General features: G+C 48.0%; 1 protein-coding gene across 1 annotated transcript; it reads left to right on the forward strand.

Moving 5' to 3' along the window:
* Positions 1–4,589: 4,589 nt before the first annotated feature.
* Adcyap1 (adenylate cyclase activating polypeptide 1) lies at positions 4,590–11,708 on the forward strand. The gene is made up of 5 exons (XM_004853182.4): positions 4,590–5,212; positions 5,504–5,614; positions 7,493–7,624; positions 7,974–8,072; positions 9,073–11,708. Exons 2-5 carry the CDS (start codon positions 5,505–5,507, stop codon positions 9,260–9,262), a joined length of 531 nt encoding a protein of 176 aa, XP_004853239.1. The 5' UTR covers positions 4,590–5,212; position 5,504; the 3' UTR covers positions 9,263–11,708.
* The last annotated feature ends 5,884 nt before the right edge of the window (positions 11,709–17,592 follow it).

Below are 17,592 nucleotides of genomic sequence, written 5' to 3' on the forward strand. Positions count from 1 at the left end.
CCTGCTTGTTTTCAGAGTGCTGAGGCACTGTGTTCTGAAGGGCAGAGAAACCGTGACACATGCCGGGTTCACTCATTGCCCCTTAGTGCATGGTGAGTTCAGGGATGCGTGAGGCAGGCAGTCCAGTCAGCGGTGCCATGACACTCTGCGGCAGAACATTTGGGTTACCCTACAGGTGTCACCAGTATGAAGTGAGTCATTAGTCATCACACTTTCTGGAAGAGTCAGAAGAGAAAAAGTTTAGAGTGAAACTCAATACAGTGTTATAATTCATTTTTGTTGTTCAGAGGTCAGCATGATGCTCCTCAGTGAGCTTGCTCAGCTGAGCTGGTTTCTTATGCTAAGTACTGAATAGAATCAGAATGCATGATTTTTCTAATCTTGATTTAGTATCATTTATACTAGGAATGTTTGAGCGTGCTTTATGCAAACCTGTCCTTTTTTGTTTTGTCTTTTTGAGACAGGGTCTCGCTATGTAGCCCAGGCTGGCCTTGAACTCACTGTGATCCTCCTGCTTCAGCCTCCCAAGTGCTGGGATTACAGGCATGTGTTACAGTGCCAAGCTATACCTGTCCTTTTATATGGTTAAAAAAATCTGATGGGGTTTGGACATGGAGATAGTGGTAGTGAAGGACACTGCGGAGCCCTGAATAGGTGAGGAAAGGGAAGCTGATATGTGGAAACCATGGCAGAAGGAGAGTAGCAGAAATCTCTTTATCTGAGAGCTCCATCTCATGGATCTGCTTAAAGGCCAAAAGTCACATAATTCACCACTGATTTGCAAGGAAGGAGCAGGATGGAGATTCCCTTGTAATGGTGTAGCTTTCCAGATTGGAGATGGTTCAGCGAGTGGATCCTGGGAGAGACAGCACAATACAAATATTATAGCATTTTTTTTTTTTTTTTTTGGTACCGAGGATGGAACTTGGGACCTTGTGCTTTCAAGGCAGGCGCTGGAACCACTGAGCTAAATCCCTGGCCCTAGCATTTGCTATAGTTGTGAAACCACCTGTAAATCACAACTCTCAGGAAATATTCTAGATGTGTTTCTCCTGTCTGAGTACAAAAATATACTTCTTCCAAGGCTAAAGATTTCTTTGAATAAAATGTTCATTCAAGGCTCAAGGCTTGACTATCAGAAAGGCAAATGCATTGGGAAAAACAATTCAAGGAAGTGTTATTTTGACTTTTAGTTAGTATTCACCATTTCCCATCAAGAATTGTTTTCACATCTGAAAGACTAATGGAATAAAAGGAGTTGAGACATCAGGGACCTGAAATTTCCAGCAAATATTTCCGAGAGCCTCTTCGTGATAAGTCAGGGTTTTAGCCCCAGGCGGCTTCTGTCACTCTGACTCAGGGGAACACTGGTGAGACCTCCCACTCCGAAGCGCTCCCTGGCTCCTCTAACTTTCCTAACTGAAGATGATTCCAGCTAACGACATTCTTTGCTTTGATAGTCTGGAGAGAAATTTGGCCCGCCTGGGAAGGGCTCTGGTAAAGGTTGGGGGAAGGACTGGGAGTGTTGGAAAGAAGTCTTGAAATTCTTTTGTGTTATCTGCAAATAGAAAGTTCTAACCCCATCCCCTCACCCACACATCTTATAAAAAATTAGATACAGGTAATCTGGAGGTCACCGCAGGAGGATGGAAAAATCCCTTTGGGAGAGAAACTAGGCAAGAACAAAATAAATTTAGGAGGCTTTCTCCTTGCTTTGTCTCTCCTCCTCCTCCTCCTCCCCTTCCTCCTCTGGCCTCTCAGGAAAGGTGCTCTGGGAGCCAGGCTCCGCCCTGCCCTTTAAACCGGGCGTCAGCAGGGTAATTAACAGGAGCCTGGCTGTGGTTTCCCACCGGGTCCTCCGATCCTCTTCTCCTTGAAGCTACTCGCCAGCGCAGAGCTGATGCCGGCCTCCTGCCTGGTGTTTTGGGTAGACAGGTTGCTCTCCCTTCGCTGCCCCAGGGGCACCCAGACTCACCTCCCTCCCCTCGCCTGGATGCTGTCGGCTCCGGACTGGAGCCCCCCGGAGATTAGAAGCAAACTTGTCTTTTGGAGGGGGAGTGTGCGTGTGTAGTTTTGGATCTTGAGAGACTTCACTCTCCACCCAAAAGAAAGCAGAAAGGGCCCGCACTCTCCTGTTCGTAGGAGGGTTTAGTGAGGCGGGGGTGAGGGGCACCCCAGACTCCCCCAGTTCTCGGCTCCCCCTGCCAATGCTTGGCTCCTAGCCTCTCCTCTTCAGCTCCTGCCTCTCCTGGACCCCCAACTTTGGGCCAGAATTTTCAAGACTAGGAAAGCTCCTAACCCATGGGATGATCCCACTGGCAGTTGAGTCCCTGAGGCAGATATGGGTGGGGCTGGTCTGGTCTTCAGATTGTGCCCAGGGACAGAGGATGGGTCTTGGTGTTCTGGAGCTCAGGGACCGAGAATCTCAAGTTCTCTGCTTAGTCGTTCACTCCAGTGAGTGGGGTCCAACTTCGAGACTTGTGATTTTGGGGCGCTTGAGAATACTTAAACCCAGAAGAGCAAGTAGCACAGCCTTTGTCAGGCAGGGCAACAGTTCCCGCTGCAGGGGCCTGGGAGCCACCAGCTCATTCCCCACGAAGTCACTAGGGTCTGTGCCTCTTCCCCTTTAATAGGCTGTGAAGTCAACAAACTCCCCACATGGTGGCTCCCTTTACTAAAGTTGAGTGGTGAATTCAGAAGGAGTCTTGGAAATTTGCAAATATTTCTCCAGGATGGACTCTCTTCAGAATTCGTGTGGGAGGAAAGAGGATTTTAATGGGGTTCACCTTTGACGTGCGAATAGGAAGACAGGAAAGGCACAGTGGGTGACAGCTTTGGGTGCTTTAGTAAGAAAGGCATCTCAGCTTGAGGGTCTGCTCCTGTTCACCAAGGGCTCTTTGTGTGTGAGCAGAGGCGTGGCGGAACACAAACACACCCATGTAAACACCGCAACACAGGTCAGCAGACACACGCAGCAGACAGAGACGTACATTTCCTGTCAGTGTGGTTTGGAGCATTACTGAAGGCAGGCACTTGAGCACGGCTAGGGAGAAATTAAGAAGAGGCAGGCAGTTCGGGGTCCTTCATGGAAATAGAAAAACTTTGCCTTCTCAGAGGAAGTATTTCATCGAAAAGAGTGGGAATGGCATTGGGAATGAGAAATGGGGCTTGGAAAAAGTACTCAGCACTAATATTGCTTATTTAAGTGTTAGATCCAAATCACAGTAACAGGAAACACTCTCAGTTGACATTCCTTCTAATTTTTGTGTAAGATCCAATAATTAAAATATACACTAATGGTTACTGATGAGTCTATTTCCTTTTTAGAAGAAATAGACCTAAGACCTTTTACTGGAGTACACATTTATAACTCTTTTTGAATTACTTGGGGACTTGTAAGGTTTAGGGTAGATATGGTCTTCCCCCATTGCTTTCCCCTCCTCATGTCATTTTCAGTTAAAATAATTTAGCCAGTCCCAAGGGAGGGATTCCCGTTAAAAACCCTCAGCAAAGGAACTTGTACTGGGAATCCTGCTTTCCCAGTCTGCCTATATTTTTCCCAAACAGAATTTAACTTGTAAAGAGAGTGTAAAAAGCATATTTCTCACCCCCCAATTCTTAAAATTTCAAGTCTTGTGGAAAACGTGATGTCACGGTTTCAATTTTTAAAATCAGCAAGAGGTACAGAAAGTGTGAAGGTGTACAAACAGGAGACCTGGAGGGCCAAACACCAGGACTAACAAGAGACACAGAACGCTTTTTCAGTTAAGTCTAAAGCAAGTATTGAGATGGTAGAGCATTCGTAGACACCTCGAGGGGGGATAGATCGGAGCAGCGGGGCGATTTAGACAATGAATTGTCACATTAACAGCACCACTGCCAAATCTTCAGATTTCCAGGCTCTGGTGCAAATTAAACTGGGGACAATTTCCAATGCTTGCAGCATCTGGGCCTGGGGAGTTCAGCACCCAGAGCAGGAACAGCTCCAGACAGCCTGAGCCCTGATCATTCCTCTGTAGCCAGACTGTCAAGACAGCCAGACTCGCTAGAGATTTACTGAAAAATCTTCCAAGACCTCCCTTTAAAAACAAAACGACTTCCACGTTTAATGGTCCATCTGAAAGAACATACGCAAGAAATTAGGAGATCTAAATTAAATTTATTAATAGGAGAGCTCAGTGGTGCTTAATTCCAGAGACCAGAGCTCTCGCTAGTAGGGCTTGATGAAGAAGTAAAGAGAAACAGTGTGGATGGAGTTAAAAAGATGACCTTTAACCATCCTGGAAATTCTACAAATTCTTTACCCGTCCTTGAGAAATGGGTGAAATTGGAAACCATCAAAATAATTGGACTTCTTAAAAATTGGATTGTATGAGTGAAAGGTGTTTATGAGAAGTCGATGACTCCGGATCTTATCATCCTAGAGGACAGCACAGAATAGTTAATACATTCCTTGAGGGACTAGGATGCTGACGTCTTTTTTCTGATACCCGATCATTACGTGACTGAAAAAAAAAGGAAGTCATTTCATGAATAAAAATCGGAGCGCAACAGTGCAACAAAATATTCTGTACTTAAAGGCAATAGGCAGGCAGATGTTGACAAAGAGGACGCTCCTAAAACCATGTTCGGGTAGATTCTTGCTAACTGCATATATAAACCGAGCGGAAGGCCGGTCACCTCTGCAACCGCCGGCAGCACCCGCAGAAGCCGCAACTCCAGACGCAGCCAGAAGACCTCAGCGCGCACCAGGCGCTGCTACCCAGTCCCGGCAGCTGCCTGGCCGGCGGCTCCACCGGGCCGGCTGCACTCGCCGGCCTCTCCTTTCCTCCCTCCCCTTCCCCTTTGACTTTCCCCTTTTCCCTTCCTCGCCTGCTTTCTTCTCCCAGCGGACTCTCGGCCACTTTGCTCCCCCCTCCCCTTAGGTAGCCGCCTCCTCTTTCTTCCTTCTCCCTCTCGCTCCTCGCCCCCTTCCTTCTCTCCACGTCGCGCTTCCTTCCAGTTCCGTGCGTCTACAAACTTTTGGACACCAGACGAAAGCCTCGGCAAACAAGTCCTCCGGCTCCGCCCGCCGCTCCTGTTCATTCCTGCGGCTTCTCTTCAGACCCCGACGCCGGGCAGCGATGCCCTTCGGCTTGTGATTCCGGCGCAGAAACTTGCAGGAGCCCCCCGCCCGCCGTCCCACTTGGCAGCCCACCCTCTCCTAGCAGCGGTAAGAGTTGGACACGAAGGGGGAAAACTCTCACCAAAGCAAACGACTCCCCGGCCCCCCCCCCCCCTTCGTTGTCGGGGTAGAGTTGGCTCCCCGTCTGGTCGGGCCAGCTGCTGGGCGCGGGTAGGTGTTCGTACATCCCCAACTACAGCGAGCGAGAGGCGGCCGCGCCTGGTGGGCTCACAGGCAGCCGGGCCGCGCGCCCTCCTCGGCCCGCGGAGTTTCCTGGGGCGGGAGGGCGGAAGGCCAGGGGCTTTCTCACGGCTTTGCACCCTTTCCCGTCCTGCGCAGGATGACCATGTGCAGCGGAGCGAGGCTGGCCCTGCTGGTCTATGGGATAATAATGCACAGCGGCGTCTACGGCTCACCTGCCGCCGCCGGACTCCGGTTCCCTGCGATCAGGTAGGTTCCGTGCCCCTGGGCCGAGCCGAGGGTTCCCTTCGCCAGACAGCTCCTCTCGGTCGCCCTCCTGCTGCTCCCCAGCGCAGGCTACCGGGCGCCGCTCTCTGCGCCTCCGTGCGCCCCGGGCCGGGGCAGACCAGGCTGCCCCCCGCCCGGCCCGGCCCGGCAGCGGGGGAGCCCCCTGCGCCCACCCAGCCTCCCCCGCCCCAGCCTGGCCCCTGGGAGGGGCAGGGCAGCCCCCCCAGCCGCGCCGCTTTCGCCGATTCAGGACGAGTCCGTGGACTTCAGCTCCCGGGGACGGGCTGGGGCCTGAGTGCGGAGCTCTCGGACTCGGCTTTGTTACAGCTGCTTCTGGGCTATTGGGGCGGGGTCTCTCTCTCCTCCGCCCTTCTTCACCTCATTCGCTTTCGGTCCCCTGAAGAGCCTTCTTTCTAGCGATCCGCGATCCAGCTGCCTCTCAGAGTTCCAGACGGTCTTGGGGAGGGGGAGTTGTAAGGCGGCTAAGGTTAAGGAAAAGCGACTCGAGGGTAGGAAGCGCAGGAACGAGACTGCAGGGAGGGGACGGATGCGAAGGAGGAAGAGGGCGGGCGGGCAGGCGGGACGGGAGGGCGGCAGCGCCCACCTCAGGGTGCAGAAGTCCAGGCTCTCGCTCAACACCTGGTTTCTAATCGGTCGGCGCTGCTGGGTCCCCCCGCAGCCCCAGAGACCCCGCGAGTGTACGGGACCGGGGAAGCGCACGGGGCAGCCGGTAGCGCTCGGGGCCGGCCCGGAGCGTGGGACCTGCCAGCCTCCGAGCCGCGCCCAAGAACGATGCCCTGGCCTCGGGGGCCGCAGCCAGGGGGTCCGGCTTCCCTCAGGGTTCCTGCATCTGGGCGCAGGGTTCGACCGAAAGGGGCTGCCACTATCTGGGTCGGGGCACCGGGGCCAGGACGGAGGGGGACAGCCAGGAAGGGCTGAGAGTGGGGCGCGCCGGCCTCGCCCCGGCCTCTCCAGGGACGCGGGAAAGGCCAGCCGGGTGCGAAGCGCGACTCCAGCCTGCCCAGGGCGCGCCCCTGGCCCCGGCTGCATTCCGAGCCTCCCGATGGGGCTTCGTGTTTTAACCATTTCTTTCCGTCCGGTTCAAGGATGCGGGCGGTGGGTACGGGTGGCTGTGAGGTCGCCGGGCGCTCGCTCTCGGCCCCCTTTTTTTCTCTGCGCCCTGGGATCCAGATGGGGTCCTTCCACCTAGCCATCGCTAACACACTGGCTTCACCTATTTACTCCGCGGACTTACAAGCCCTCGTTTCTCCTCAATGTTCTCGAAGTCCCGCGTGCCGGGCACTCTGCCTGGGCACACCACAGAAGTGAGCCGCCGCCAAACCGGCTAAGTTGAGGGGCATCTATTATTCATGTCCCTGCCAGATCCTCTCCCGCCCAAAATAGAAGCTGGAGGTTCTCCGTGACCTACATCTGCGCGGGGAAGGGCTCCCCTGAGCTCCGAGGCTCTGGTGGGGGTGGCGGCCGGAGCTGGCCGCCGCGCACCCCAACACCCAACGTCGCCCCCCCCCCCCGGCCAGCGCAGGGCCCCCCCCCCCCCGCGGGCCTCGGCTCGGGTCAGCGTGGCCTCCCCTAGAGCCCTTCTCGTGCCAGCCCGCTACTGCTTGGAGGCGTGCACGCTGGGTGTGTGGGGGCCCCTTTCCGAGGCCTCCGGAGGCCGCTACCCTGCAGGGCAACCCTTCCGCCCAGGGAAGGGGGTCTCCGCCCCACCGCGTCCTGGAAGAAGACTTTTCCTTGGGGGACCTTTGTGGAGAAGGAGCATCCGTGCGAGACTCTTTCTTTGAGTCCTCGAAGAGGTGGGGAGGGACTTGGCGTGGACCACTCCTTCTGGCTGCTCCGCAGGTCGGAGGACGAGGCGTACGAAGAAGACGGAAACCCGCCGCAGGAGCTGCTGGCCGAGGGCCGGCCAGGCGCAGGGAGCCCCGCCTCCGCGCCGCAGGACGCCCACGACCTCTACGACCCGGCGGAGCGCAGGTACCGCGGCCCGGCAGGCGGCTGGGGGCAGGGCGGCCGCCTCCTACGTCCCCAAGCCCGTCCCCTCCGCCCGGTCCCGAGAGCGGCAGGGAATTAGTAACGGGAGGATGCGCGTGGCCCCGGGGGCCGCGTGGGGACCGAAAGGTCGGTGGCCGAGGCGTGTCGACGAGTGTGCTCCTGGGCAGGCGGGGAGGCCAGGACTTACTCCGGACCCCGGGCTCCCTTCCCGGGGGCCTCCCGGCAGCGATTCCCGAGTACCGCGCGTCCGGGCACGCGGAGGGGCTCCCGGGCTGCCGCTGGGTGGGGGGCGAGGCAGGGACCCCGGGCGCACACTTTGCCTCCCCGTCAGAGACGTCGCCCGGGGAATGCTCAGCAAGGCCTACCGCAGAGTGCTGGATCAGCTGTCTGCCAGGAAGTACCTGCAGTTCCTGGCGGCCAGGGGCATGGGGTAAGAGTTTGCCAAGGAGTTCACGGGCGCATGGGGCGCGCGGGTTGGAGGCGGTGCCAGGCACGCGCGGGGCGGGCGGGGCGGCTTCCGCATACTGCGCGCGCGTGGGGCCGCGGTGCGGCTGCGCCCGGGGTCTGGGGGCGCGGTGGGCAGGCGCAGGCAGAGATTTGGAAGGGGCGCTTTACGTTTGGCGGGGAGCTGGGAGAGCCGGAGACCCGGTGAGAGGAAAAGAGGGAAGAAACCCAGGGATTTTGATTCCTTTTGAATTAAAAAAAAAAAAGAGGACCCCCCCCCCCAGTCATTCACAACCTTCAAGGTTCGCCGAAGGATTTGCTATAATTTCCTCTAGGCCTGAGGTTTTTGGGGTTGGGCTTTTCATTTACTATAAATTCCAATCGAAGTGAACACTACGTTAAATTTGGAAATTTAGGGAAACGAACAGTTTTTGCTCACGCTAGGGCAAACCTGAGTTTGGGGCGTGTGTGGAGCCTGTCTCAGCAGAAGGCAACGTTTTAATAAAGCCCACGGGGAAACAGATTACATTTTCGCAATGAATAATTCATACGGTGAAAAATATTGCCCACGGCCCGTCGACTTATATTATTATCACATTTTTCAACTTAGCATGCGGAAGGAGTGCTGGGGTCGATGCAAACGCCACGCAGTAGCCAGCGTGGCCTTTAGGAGCCTTTGGTTATCTTCTTCGTAGGTCGGGGGCTTGAGCAGTTAGGACAGTTTATTGCAAAGGCAGGGACGGAGAAAGGCTGAAATCGCGTGCCTGTTTCTCGGATTTGACCCTGGGCTCTCACTGTAGCATTTAGCGCCAGGAAATCCTGGGGGCAGGGAGGATCCAAGGGGATCCTCAGGTCTCAGCCCTGCCGCTGGCACGCCCAGGAAGGCAGCGCGGGGCTCGAGGCTCGGGCAGGGTGGGGCCCGCCTGCTCCCAAGCCTTCGCCGGGGTCTCCCGCCCGGTCACCCTGTCCCACCCCTTTCCTTGCAGTGGGGACCTAGGCGGCGTCGCGGAGGACGACTCGGAGACGCTCTCCAAGCGCCACTCGGACGGAATCTTCACGGACAGCTACAGCCGCTACCGGAAACAAATGGCTGTCAAGAAATACTTGGCGGCCGTCCTGGGGAAAAGGTATAAACAAAGGGTTAAAAACAAAGGACGCCGAATAGCGTTTTTGTAGCGATGAGTTTCCAGCTACCCTGTGTATACAACCCTGACACAATGAAAAGTCGTTTTCCAAACTGACTGAACAGTCATCGCTCGTGTGTTCTATCCAAACATGTATTTATGTATGAAGTAAAGCCATTAAATGAATATTTTGATAATAATATTGTTTTCTTTTTACAAAGCACTAGAGAATGCACAGATATACTTTGTGGACCAATTATTGATATTATCTTATAAGCATATTAAGAATATATATAAGTATAATAGAGAGTAGTTCATACAAAGCGTGCACAAGGATTGAAAATTCGCCTGAGCTGTTTATGTTTTTATATAAAATAAATAGAAAAAAAGACAATCATTGTTTTGAATATTACTCCTATTTTTGTAAACTGGAATTAAAAGGATAGTATTTTTATCCACAACAGGCCTGAAAATGTTAATATTGACCATTTGCTACTGTACATAAACAATGACGCCCTGCTCTAGGGAGATTGAGTAGTGATTTGAAGAATTGCTGAAGGGCATTCTCTCCCAGGGGTCTCTGGGGCAGGCTGCTTCCGTCCCAGCCTCACTCACTCGAGTGGGCACTGCCCCACAGGCTGGGTGGTAATTCCAATACTTTCCCTTTCTTTGATTCTCCTTTCATGTGTATTTGTCTCTTCAGACTCTCAGCCCAGAAAGAAATTCTAATCAAACAACAGCTCGATTTAAATTGTGCTTCTCCCCAGAATTCAGGCCACTCCCTGGGGGAAGAGTTGAGGAACTGTACAGAGGAGGGAGGCTTGGATAGGAAGCTCTCTTTTTTGTACTTCCGGATTCACTAGGGAACGTACAATCCCAAGGTTAGGACAATTGGAACAAAATGAAGGAAATGGAGGTTTCCCGGAAGAGGCAGAGCAGAGGCAGAGGAGGACCCTGGAGAGGGACAGTTTGAGACTGCACGCCCCCTCCGGGGAGGCTGGGGGCAAGTCCGGTCCACTGCAGGTCCTCTGCCTGTCTGATCTGGGGCGCTGGGGATTGGAGATGGATGCAAAGTACAATGTGTTTTTCTCAGTGCTGTCCACGCTTCTCATCTCGTGAAGTGGCCAGGATCCTCCCCTTTGAACCCTGCTTTGTAAAAGCCACCTTTTTCCTTTGTGGCTTTTCTGGAGACCCTTCCTTCCTACCCTCCTGCACTATTTAAGTATTGTTTACCATTTTTTTCATTCGCTTCTCTTAAACTTGTGAATGCTTCTTACTTTTGGTTGTTGGATGCAAGCAGTTATTGTAAAAGCTTAGGAACTCCTGTGTAGCTACCACTAAGTAATTATGCACTAAATATGAACCTTTTGTTTCTTGTTTATTGAGTTTGTAGGTAAAATGTATTTTTCTACATTATGGCTTATTGCTTAGTAAAATTTATTTCATAAAACCAATCTCTGTCATAATAGAATGTGTAGTGTTCACATGTTACTCAGTTTTACTGATAAATCATTTAAACCTCATCTTCATATGTATGAGTACTATCTTATATCTGTGATACAGAGCGAGGTAAGCAAGCTCCCACAACCCACCCTGGTATCTTTTCTTGGCTAAAGAAAGCACGTCTGTTTCCTGTCAATTTCTTGAACATAGAGGATAATCTCTATAACAAAGAACCTTCACCCAGCAACCAGCTCAAGCAGCAACAGGCAAACCAGCCAATCTCCCAAATTTCAGAACACAAATTTTTGCGAAAAAAAGAGAAAAAAAATTAAGCGTTTAATGTGTAAAAGTTTAAAGGACCTTTCCTTTTCTTTTATGGATTTGATCGGTATGAAGTCTTACAGGAAAGAAAACAGAATTGTATTTGCATTCTCAGGCGGGGTGGATGCTGCCAGAGATCACATTGCAAACAGTGAAAAAAGAGGCATTGCTCTATGCCTGAGTCCTGCGAACAAGATCAATCTTGCTTTAATTCTTCAGTCTCCTCAGGCAATGTGACACGGGGTGCAGTTTGCAGCTTTAGTGCCTTTCTTCGCCTTTTAAATCGCCACGAATCACAGATGGCTATTTAGTGGCCCTACAATGCTGCAACACATCAGCTTGCATTTTAGTCTTAATTATTTGTTTCTTGGATAATGGGCAGAGTGTTCTGTATTTGTGTCAGCTGTTAGTGGTGAAATAGGGCTCTAGTTAACCTTTTATTTATGAAGTCTAATTTAGTGTTCCCGTGGCTAGTTGCAAGCATTTTACAGTGATCACCCAGTTTAATCTTTTGTATACTTTTTAGAAATGCCAAGAGCCTTACTAAACTGGAGCAGAGTTATGATGTAGTGATAATTTAGTTAGATGTTAGTCTTGAAGCTTTTATTTTGTGTGCAACTGATTATAAAAACATCTTAACCAATATTATTACACACATGATATCTATAACTAGGTCTTTGATAACTGTTATATAAAGTGTGTAAAATTTGTATGAATAAATTTTTGTAAACAATGCAGCTTGGTCTAATGTTTGGAGAAAAAAGATACCCAAGAAATAACTACTTTAAAATATGAAAGCATTATATTTCTTTAGCAACCCTAAGATCTTTCATGTCTGGAATATATATCTAAGCATCCATGTATTTTCATAAACTGTGCTCTAATATCTGCTTGATGGGTACTGGATTCAACTAAAAACTTAAAGTAGCTACTCATGTGGAGATGCCTAAGAATGTATAAAGCCCATAAATAGGCATGGATGTCAGAACACATCATTTAGATTAATTCCCACCTCCCTAGTGTGTATGTACATTGCTTGGTATTCAGAAGGTTACTAGGCAGTAGTGACAGAGAATGCGGGAGAATTGGTTATGTTTCTAAAATAGCTATCTTGGGCTGGGGATTTAGCTCAGTGGTTCTGCCGCCTGCCTTGTAAGCGCTAGGACCCAAGTTCGATCCCCAGTACCAAAAAAACAAAAACAACAAAAATAGCTATCTAATGTTGTTCTTTTACAAGTAACTGTATACTACATGAGTTTGTATTAAGTTTTGTATAAAATGATTTGAACAGTCCATTTTGGAGCTTTTAAATACGTTTAGAGATATGCCAAGCTATCTCTGACTAAAATGTTTGGATAGAAGGAGCAAGAACAAGATTAAGAGTTAACTAGATACTTTAAAAGAAAATGTACTTTGAATCTTAGAACAAAATATGAAAAATCATTTGCATATTATATGCTTTATTAGTTCATATTAACTTGAAAGCAAAACTTTCAAGTAAAATTCCCACAGATTCCCCAGTGGTGTGTTTTTGAAGCCCTTGACCATTTCTGGGTTAAAAAATGTATTGAAAATCATCTAGAAGAAGTCACATCATTGAATTTGAAGTGCCAGTTTTCATCCTAAAAATGAAAGCTTAATTAATAAATCAATAAATATGTCACAATAGTATTAAAGGACCAGCAAGGACTCAAAAGTTGTTTTTAGAACTTAGTTCAGCATTTGAAGCCTAGAATCATATAGTGAGGGGCCCACAATCTAGAAATCTCATTTATAGTTAAACGAATATAATATAGTTTATATGTACACTGGGTTTTATTGAAGTAGTTCTCCATTTTTAACCTGTCCCCAGTGGAGTCCTAATGTGGTAAATGGAAAAGTGAAGAATGAACTTAGTTGAAGACTAATGACTTGTCAAGAAAAATAAAGATAAGCCCCAGAGTAGGCTGACATCAAGTGAAATATATATAAATAAAAATATAAAAATATATATGCACACACATATACATGGAAACTTGCTATGTTGTTTGGCATGGGATAACACAAATTGTAACTTTTCATAGGAAGACTTCATATAGTTGAGTACCAGAGAAGCCATAATATGTGCCTTACTGACATTAGGGCTGGGAAGACACTGGTCCAATATGTACTTATTTTTTCTTTTGGTACCCGGGATTGAACTCGGAGCCTTGTGCTTAGGAGGCAGGCGGCGGCACCATTGAGCTAAATCCCCGGCCCATATGTACTTATTTATCAAACCCTTGAAATGAGTCTGGCACACTGTCTGAAAGAGCTACATAGACACCTGGGAGGAAGGTAGGATCTTCCAGCGAGCGCATTTCTGGGGAAACTTGGTAGTGTTGCAAATTGTAGGGGTCCATCAGAACCAGTGAATCTGCATTCTCAACAAGAACCCTACATTCACGTGCACTGAAGATGGAGACCACCTGGACTTGGGATCTGGTAATATGTGTGTATGCAGGGCTGAGTATTTTTTCATATTAAACAGCAAGTTCTGCTCCCTGCACGCATCTTTAGAAGCCCAGGTTCTTCTCAGGTTTTGATATATAAATATTCCTTTTCAGCTTCCAATAATCCCCACATCCCCCAGGCCTGATGTGTCTTCTGCGACTACCAGTATCAGTATCCTGTCAGGTGCCACAATAAAGCCCTTTCTTTCTAGGAACCTCCCTCAACCTTTCAGAGTCACTGCCACCTTCACTTCCCTCCCATCTACCCCTGTACTGGTTCCTATGACCCTTACTTTTTGTACGACCTCTTCTGATCTTTAATCCCACACTATTCTGCCCTGTGCCTTAGCAGTCTGAAAAGTGCATGGCTTGTCCCTAGCTAGATGACCTTGTGGAGGGCATGGATGATATATTGCACTTGGATGCCCATCTCACTTCTGGAAACGTAAGAAATATCTGTCTCTCGTGCGCGTGCTCGTGTGTGTATGTGAACCAGCCTAAGAGTTTGAACCTGACCAAGGGGTGACGAGGATGAAAAATAAAGAGACATAGAAACAGGTTGAAATGTGGAGAGCCAGGGGACTCTTGTCTCTCTTGGACAGAGAGCCCCGAGTGACTGGTGCATCTAGGCTTTATTCACTTAGACAGGGGCACAAGCAATTAGAGTTCCACAGGACTCATATGTGTCCCTCCCTCCATGGTACCTGTCTGGGTAAACAACAGGATCTCAGGTGTTTGTTACTTTCCCTGCGGCATGTCTGCATGTTTGCACGCCGCCTTTCTTAGTTCTCACGGAGGGGCCAATTTAGGCCTCAATAATCCTATCTGGTCTCGTGTGTGTGTGTGTGTGTGTGTGTGTGTGTGTGTGTGTGTGTGTGTGTGTGTGTGTGTGTGTGTGTGTGTGTGTGTGTGTGTGTGTGTGTGTGTGTGTGTGTGTGGTATTGGGCTAGGAACTCAGGACTTTTGCACTGAGCTACATCCCCAGTGCTTTTTATTTTTATTGTATTTTAAATTTTGAGACAGGGTCTCCCTAAGTCACTAAGTTGCCTAGGCTGAGCTTGAATTTGGATTACTTCTGCCTCAGCCTCCCAGAGTGCTGGGTTTACAGTTGTGCCACCTCACCTGGCAGAAATACCTTTCTTGAGTGAATAAATTAACCAGATGAGTTGCAGAATTCACCATGACATTTCCTTCATATTCTAATAGGAAAGCTGCAAAGCACATATAAGAAGTGAAACTGACTTGTTAATTAGATGTTCATCATGAATGCCACTCCATCTCCCTTTTGGAAAAGCTGCTATGTGAAAAGAAAGGCAAATTAATTAGGTTTATTTCGGCCATAGGATAAAATGAATTTTATATTCACATGTAAGCAAAGGCTGCAGTTGGGTCAGGTTGTACAGGCCTTTATTTTTTCATTCTCATAAAAGGAGAAGGATCTTATTTTCAAACTAAAGAGGACTCACCTTGTGCCTCAAGACAGTAATACATTTCCAAGAATAAAGGAAGAGGGACATAGTGAGACATAGTCTGAGTGAGCCTGGACTGACCTCAAAGTGATAATTAACAGAGCAGTTAGCTACAGCTGCTGAAGAAACTTCCCCCATCAACTGAAATATAATTGGAAACATGGGTTCATAGACAGGAAAAAGGACATAGTGGACAATACTTTTTAAAACAACACTAGCATTATAGTAGGTGATGTTATCCGGTCCAAGCTTTCTTCTTTAACTACATCTTTGCTGTACATGACAAGAGTCCTAATTCAGGGAGGGCCATTACCTGTAAATCTCAAAATAATTCATGTATATTTATGGACATTTCCCTGTCTCTTAACTGCCTTGATTTTTGCTTAATTACCCCTTCCTCATGCAGAGCATGGATTTTGTGGGGATTCTTACTCTTTTTTTTTTTTTTGGTACTGAGGATTGAACCCAGGGCCTTTGTACCCAGCCATTTTATTTATTTTTAAATTTTGAGACAAGGTCTCAAGTTGCTAAATTGCTCAGATTGGATCTGAACATATGATTCTTCTGCCTCAGCCTCCCAGAGTACTGAGATTACAGGTGTGTGCCACCATTCCAGGCTATTTCTAGATATAACTAATCAAGATAATCGAATCCCCTTAACCCTGGTTCACAGCCTAGTGTGTGATCCACTTTAGGATAGTGGGATGAGAGAGGAATTTCTTTTCCTGGAAAATTCCAAGAAAAATGTTAATTTCTTTTTTTCTGAATGATGTGGTATGTAATATAATGCACTGTACATATAAAAAACTAGCCTCACTTGGAGCCAATATCACGGAAGACAGAGAAGTGACAGGAAAAGACATGTCCCTGACAGCAACATTGAGCCCCTGAATCCAAGCAAGGCCAAAACTACCAGTGGACTTTCCTGTTAAGCCAATAAATCCCCTTATTGCTTAAGCCAGTTTTGTTGCAGTTAGGACCTGTGTGCACGTGGTAACTCCCACTGGCTTGGCATCATCAGAACCCAGAAGTGAGTATTCCAAGGTTTACCCATTCTCTGTGACCATTTTACTCTAACCTTTCATTATTTACGTATTGTACAGCACCTAGCAGTGATCACTAGCAACTATTTTTTTTATTACTTAAATTCTTTTATTGGTACATTGTAGGTATACAACACATTTACATTTCTCATTGGGAATTGTACCTTTACATGATGCATCTTGGTTACTTTTTCCCCATTCCTAGCCCTCCCTTCACCCCCTCCACCCTTCCCTATTTACACATTTTATTTACTTTGTTTCCATTTTTTCCATTTCTCATCATTTTTCCTTTCCCTTCTTTCCTTTCCTCTGCCCCTCCCACTACCCCTACCCCTTTGGACCTTTTCTTCCTATTTTACATTATCGATTATTCATTCTAATCATTGGTACATTTTAGGTATACAATATGATGACATTCATCATTGGAAAATTGCACCTTTACATAGTCTCTCTTGGTTCTTATTCTTCACCCTTGCCCAGCCCTCCCTTCAACCCCTCCATCCCTCCCTATTTACAAAGATTTTGTTTCCATTTTTCCACTGTCTCATATTCCATTACTAGCAACTATTTTGAACTAGAGTAAGAACTATCTTTTGAGGAGCCCTTGTTATCTTTTTCTATCCCCTGTACCACGTCTTCGAACTGTGAGTGCCTTAGAAGGGCTCAATGGTGAAACTTTTTTTGGAAATTCTGCTCTCTGACCGCGAACTACAGTCCTGTCACTGCTGCCATTCCCTAGATACTCAAAAAGCTTGTGTTAAAACTCAGTGGAGGCTCCAGTCCTCCAACGCCTCCTGGCCCCCAGGTCCCCAGGCCTGCCTTCCCTTTGTCCTTTTTCCGTGCCCCCCATTTTGGTCAGTTTGATGACCCTCTCGGGCCCATGCACGCATTCTCTCCCTCGCCTCTTTTGCCTCCCTCACTCTAACACTCCTCAACCTCAGATCAACCCAACATGTACTTCGTCCTGCTTGTTGAGGGTTATTGGGAAATGGCTATGTTGTGGTACTGTGCCACTCTAAATGATGACCACCTATGTGGGTCCCTTCTAATTGGCTTTTATTTCCATCTTTTATGGAACATGTTTGCTTCATTGTTCATTGTTTAGAAACCCAGCCATCCTGCCTTTCAGATTTTGCTTTTCATATTCTGAAAACAAAAAGAAAACAAAGCAAACTTTCTAGGTTTCTTCTCCTCACCCTCCATATATGTATTTTTTTTAACTTCAAATTTCCATCTCAATTTCCTGCCATCTGTATTTCCTCTAACTCTATTGAAATTTGTTTGTATTTAGTTGTGTCAGACTAAATCCAGTATCTTTGTAGTTCCATCCTACATTATTTGTTCCTCCTTTAAAAACTCGAATATTTGTTTGTAAAACATAATTGTTACATTTGTTGAATTGGTACATATATATAGCATATTTTGACCATTGTGCATTTCTTTCCCCCTTCCTCCCTACCTCCATCTGCATCTTCAAAGTCTGCTTTTTATTTCTTACCATCTCTTCTTTATTTTACTCTTATTTATTTATGATTTAGGTTTCTTATATAAGAGAAACCATGATATTTAACATTCTGGGTCTGGTTTAATATTATAGTCTCCAGTTCTATCCATTTTCCTGAAAATGATATGATT

The sequence above is a fragment of the Heterocephalus glaber genome, unplaced genomic scaffold, assembly GCF_053883595.1.
Source record: "Heterocephalus glaber isolate CG9 unplaced genomic scaffold, H.glaber_assembly_v1.0 deba00000331, whole genome shotgun sequence".
NCBI classification, from domain to species: Eukaryota; Metazoa; Chordata; class Mammalia; order Rodentia; family Bathyergidae; genus Heterocephalus; species Heterocephalus glaber.